Source organism: Eleginops maclovinus, chromosome 11 (assembly GCF_036324505.1).
Source record: "Eleginops maclovinus isolate JMC-PN-2008 ecotype Puerto Natales chromosome 11, JC_Emac_rtc_rv5, whole genome shotgun sequence".
Classification (NCBI taxonomy): domain Eukaryota; kingdom Metazoa; phylum Chordata; class Actinopteri; order Perciformes; family Eleginopidae; genus Eleginops; species Eleginops maclovinus.
The window spans coordinates 13,545,775-13,551,774 of NC_086359.1; the positions used below are offsets into that span (position 1 = coordinate 13,545,775).

A 6,000-nucleotide genomic window follows, 5' to 3' on the forward strand; every position below is an offset into this window, starting at 1 on the left:
CTGGGCATCAGGTAGGGGTTCAGCTAGAGCGGCGTAGGTGTGGGCATCAAAACAGATTTTAAGCTTAGTTCTTTCTTTTAATAAAATATTCTATATGCGCTCCAGCAACAATTGCCTAGGTGTCTAAACCTAGAGCCACTTCAATGAGCAGAGTTTCTCAGAGAATATCAAATCTGTACAAATCTGAACTAAAAGAGCTGGTTTTATTCTGCAAGCAGGGGCAGAAGTCGACTGGTTGCTTTTAATAAATGCACAGTGTCACATGTGTAGGTCGCATAAACAGCTCCACTTGTCCTTGGCTGTGACCTGATCAGCAGGCATGCATGATGAAGCGTGTGTCATGGACAAGGCGGTGCATCGGCAGCCCATCAAAAGTGTGCGCTCTCCCCACCTTGCACTTTACAAACATGCTGATTCAGTACCAGGTGTGTGACATGAGAAATGGGGCTTTTATTGTGGGGGGTGCGTCAAAGACAACCATCTTTGTGTAAGATGCTTTATCAGATAACAGAGGTGTAGCCGCTTTTCATCAGCCGGAGTCATGCACTGTAGATGTCTATCTGTTAAAGGATTTATGGGCATGTCATCTGGACAAGCTCGGGCTGTTAATTCCTGAAATATGAGGCTTTATTCTGATGAAGCTTAGAGGTCACGGGTTTAACTATCGCACGTTTTAAATGAGCAGGGCATTTAAGTGTAGCCTAAACAATACTGGAGTTTTGAGGCAAATCCCATAATTTGAGACGTGAAATGTTTTTGATAAGGATCCCTATAATTGGTGGTGTTCCCCATTGTCAACAGGTGAATCATACACTTGTCAGAGATCTGTGGTGGATAAACAATGTAATAGAGATACTGTTTCTAAATTACCATGTAATTAACATTTATTTGACATTTATGCACTGCAATGTATTACATATTGGCATATTCCCCAACACTGATTCAGCTTGGATAAATGTCAGTCTCTGATCAGTCTAGCTTAGTGCAGATGCATAGAAAGTATGTATCCATAAATGTTTGATGCTGTTTAACCAGGTGATTAAAGTATGTTTTCAAGTATTATTATCTTGTAATTTACCAACAGATATTAAAACAAAATTAAAATAAATTGAGCAGTTGACAGTTGTCAGATAATAAACATATTTGTTCAAAACTCAGACTATCCTAATTATTATTAAGCCCTATAAGACCCAACCAATCTTTGTCCCATTAGTAAGACTTACTGCATTCAGGGCACAATCTCCATCTGCATATTCTACAGACTCTGTACTTGTCTTTGTAACGTTTTACAAAAAGCTGTAGTTTATTGTGTTATTAGGTTAGATTGATATCATCAATAATTTATATTGCTTAAACAAATTCAGTCTTGCTGTAGTTAGATTCATAGGAATGGACAGTAGCATTGTGGTTGTAGTAAAATGGCTTTTATTCTCTACACAGCCACAAGATATCTCAAGCAGCATTACTATTGTCATTCAGTAAATAATGTATTTTACTTTTGTGTTTTCTGGTTTTTAAATTCATGTTTTTGCATCTCTGAGATTGCAGTGCCGTTTTTTTCAAAAAGGCCAAATTTGAAGTCGACTATTCTCATGTTCATCCGCAAAGTCGATCAATGAATAACATTTGATCTTTTGTTTACAGTCTCCGCTCCCAAAAGACATTAACAAGGGATATGTCACTGTCCATATCATGGTAATAATCCTTCTTAAAGATAGTTAATGCTTATACTGCTCTGTGCACTGTCTATAGGTCATTCCTCAAGCCAGTGTGGGAGAGGTGCATCATGCCATCCGCACGACTTTCCAGAGGGTCAACGACTTTTTTATTCCTCCAACCAACCTCATCATCACACATGTGAGGTAAAGCAGCAAACCCCCCACACACACACACACACACACACACACACACACACACACACACACACACACACACACACACACACACACACACACACACACACACACACACACACATATAACTGCTTCATCCACCTCCAACCTTAAAACACAGGCGACCTCATTGCTCTCTCATCACGGCTGTCCTTTTAAGGTGAAGGAAAAAAGAGCAAATGAGAATCCTAATGAGAATCTCCATGTTTGATAATCACTGCCCACAAAAAATCTAAAAAGACTATTAACCTTTCTTCTGAACTCTGTCGTCTTAGGTTTGCCTTCGTCTTCCTCAAAAACGAACCTGCGGTACACAAGATTGACCTTGAGACCTTCCATCGCGTCAAGACCATCAGCCTGAAGAACTACAGCTGCATACCGGTCAGCATGGCTTACACACACCTGAGCGGCTTCTATTTCGTCCAGTGCCAGAGCAAGAGCCACCTGCAAGCCCCGCCCCAGCTGCTCATCGACAGCGTGACGGACGCAGTGATTGGTCCAAACCTGAACATCACAGGGCAGCCGTTTGTGTCGCCCGATGGCCGCTACATCGTGACGCCCGACCCACAGAGCTCCAAGCTGATAGTACAGACAGTGTCGTTCCAGGGAGAGCTGGGACTGAACCAGGAAGTGGAAGAGCCAATAGCTGTGTCTGATCTGGCTTTCCAGCCTTCCTTCACGGAGTCCAACCAGCACGTGGTAGTCGCCACCTCGGGCTCAGGGACGGACCTGCTGTTTGCCGATCTGTCCTCGGGCCGCACCGAGGTTCTGCGGAGCCTCAAGGAGCCCCTGGCACACCAAGCCTGGCCCTGGGGAGGCCCCAACAGAGTAGTGGTCTCCAGCGGTTTGTTTGGACAGTACCTGGTGACGCCGTCAGCCGAGTCCCTCTTTGTCCTGAATGGCAAACAGAGAACGCCTCACTGCGAAGTGTCAGACATCAAGAGAGGAAACACAGTCGTCTGGGTCGGCGAGGTATGAGTAAAAAGGGAGAAAAAAAAGAAAGATGGCGATTAGGGACAAACGTAAATGAAAAAAGGAAAGATCAGGCCAAATTACCCATTATAAAGATTTATGTCAAGACCAGTTGTGGACTCAACCCTGGGACTGAGCAAGAAGGATACATGCCTGGGTTTATTGTAACAAAATTACATTTAAAAAATAGAATAATTGAAAACATTAAGAAACCCTGTTGTGATATTTGTATTGGGAGAAAGTGTCAATGCCGTTCAGTGCAACAGTGATCTATGTGCACTTAACTATACAGAATTGTACATTATTGCACTTCCTTCCATGTTATCACAGCAAATAGGTACCTGAAGAGGGTTTATAAACGATCTATGAACTATGCACAATGCTCACTTTTTTTAGAGTAAAAAGCTTTCCGATTTTGTTTATCTCAACAATGTTTGTCGTTTTCACCAGTGATGCATATAATCACCACAAACTGTCCGTCTGTCCTGTCTGCCTTTAGTGTATGTGTGTTCTGAGTCCTTTTAAAAGCTACCAACCCATCTGTTTATTGGCCTTTGTCATGGTATTGTACTGTATCCTCCCTCTGAAAGCTCTCATTCTTCTCATGCCGGCAGAGGTTGGCTTTATGCACATGTGTAATACCCTCTATTTACATTGTCTATCCAAAGAGCCCGATTGGTCCATTAACCGTTGTCATTGGAAGTTTTCGCTTAACCAGAAATGAACAGTGCATCTTGCGGTCTCTTGCAATGGTATAATCTCTCCCCTGCTGTCTCTCACATTTATTCTGTACCTGCAGCACAATTCTGATCTGCAGAGCCTGAAAATGCCACTTAGCAGATTTCCTCAGGGTAATGACTCCTCTTTACTCTGACCCTGCATGCTGAGGCCGCGCCAAAGTGCCATCAACTCGCTATTGAACGGGCTGTGAGCATTTATACTTCCTCCCCTAAGAGCTGTGCATCAAGATCAATCTCAAGGCAGGTACTACACTTGTCATGTGGTAGTTATTCCACTTTACTTTGCACCACATAGAAAACATTTGTATTTCTTTCTGTCTAGTCTGCAACAAAAACTGTTAATAGCAACCACATTTGCACAGGAATAACGGCCTGTTTCACTGACACTATCGTGCTGTTTTAAACGTCAAATTGTATTCCTACTTTTGAACAATCCTGGTATTATCTGTCTCGAGGCAGGAACCAATTAAACACCAGCAACTCTTTGTCCTTTAAAATAGCAGGAGTGTTCTCTCTGTGGTTGTGTAATTAGCTTTTGCACTAATAATCGTAATGATGATCCATTAGCAGCAAGACCATGTCACTGCAGCTCTACAGATGTAATAGTGTTATCAGAAGTTAAAGGAAGTGTTGTGTCTCTCAAACATCTCTGCTTCTTGACAGTATTCATCAGGTACATATTTATCCAGCATTCACACTTTATGTATCATAGATGTTGGGCTTGAACTACAGTTTAATTCAGTGTTAATATCCTTTACCATCTGGCAGAGATGATTTCTCATTTTAGGTTATAAAATAAATGAGGAGCTACTTTTGAATATGCTGTTTTACACGCAAAATGTGTATTTTCTCTCAATACACATTTTATTCATTCTTATTCATAAAACATACACACTTAGAAAACTTTTATTTGCTATTTTTATATATGCTCTGCCAATTTAAATTTATTTTTGAATTGAACTTCCCTAACCAGCACAGACCAGCTATAGACAAAAAAGTATTATTTATTTATTATTTAAAAATACATATACAATACAATGTACACTCTCTGTTTGATTGGAAAACAACTTCAAATAAAGGACTATAGTAAAAGCAGCATTAATGCTTAGTCCCTGTTTGGAAAGATAGATATTGTCTTGATCATCTCAGCAAGCTCTGTGATCTATGTAAAAATACTCACAGCTTTTAGGATTTTGCAGTTGTTGACCCTATTTTGGTACATCAAAGTGACATTAAACTCCACAGAACAAAGGAAAAGTGTATCATCATAAATCCAGCTTTTCCCCCCAGAAACGAACAAAAGCCCACATAAAATACTAACTATCATTTCCTAATACGTAGTTGTGCCTGTAACTCGAAGCGATGCAATGTGTAGGGTAGAATAAAAAAAGAACATGCAGGAGTGAAGCCGATTAGTCGTTCTTGTTTGTAATTTAGATATTTGCTGCTAATCTGCCATGAAGTTACTTTCTGGCAAGAAAGCCTGGTGATGACTCAATGATAGACCACTGTTGCACTGAGGAGAGAAATATACTATCTTGACATACATTTACGTTTATTAATGGACATTTGTCAAATTGGTAGCCCAGTTTTCTTACTATATCAACAATAAAAAATCTTACTGTTTAAAAAAAAGGCTCTGATGCTTCGTAAAGTCACATTCCTATCCAAAGTTACTCCCCTGGTGGCTTTAACTGAGCATCTACAGTATTGGGCGGCTCTGAGACATGCATGTAATGAAAACAGACCTTCAACATGATCATCTCTCAATGATCTCTCACACTCACTCACAGTTTACTTGTGAAAAATTCACCTTTCCTCCCTCTCTTTGACACGTCCGTCAGCTTATCTCTTAAGGTCGATTCAGCAGTTTGACTCTGCTACTAGATCCACGGAGAGCCAGAACAAAGAGACTGCACCACACTCGCTGATAATACTAAATAATTGGCTAGCTCGTGTTGTTTGTTTGGATCTACTTTCAGTGTGACATGAATATTTGCGTCCCTCTCCTCCAACCCTCCTGTGAGGGGCTGCAGAGCTGACCCGCTTGGTGTGATAGACATTGATAGGAACCACTGTTGTAGATAACATTGTTCATGTTTAGAACACGTTCAGACATGACGAAACTGACTGTACAGTTTTCTTTATGCATTTTGTGTGTTCTGGTTTATGAGGGAATTGTTTTGTAAGAAAAATCGAATTAAATATATTGTAAAAATCAGTCAGTTGCTGTCTTTTTTTATGTCTTAATTGGAACTTCTTTAGTTTGTCCATTGTTTGCAATTTCAAATTATATTCATGATTAATAGTAAAGTATTTAAATAAAAAATTGTTTTGAATCCAATAACATTTCTTAAAATATTAACGAAATGCAACAAATCCATACATTTGAGGAA

General features: G+C 40.2%; 1 protein-coding gene across 2 annotated transcripts in view; it reads left to right on the forward strand.

Moving 5' to 3' along the window:
• Positions 1–5,794, forward strand: part of fstl4 (follistatin-like 4) — a 310,914-nt gene extending 305,120 nt beyond the window's left edge. For both annotated transcript variants that reach the window (XM_063894297.1, XM_063894296.1), the window contains 2 exons: positions 1,753–1,862; positions 2,168–5,794. In XM_063894297.1, coding sequence (XP_063750367.1) covers positions 1,753–1,862; positions 2,168–2,870 — 813 coding nt within the window. In that variant the 3' untranslated portion in view covers positions 2,871–5,794. The remainder of the gene's footprint in view (positions 1–1,752; positions 1,863–2,167) is intronic.
• The last annotated feature ends 206 nt before the right edge of the window (positions 5,795–6,000 follow it).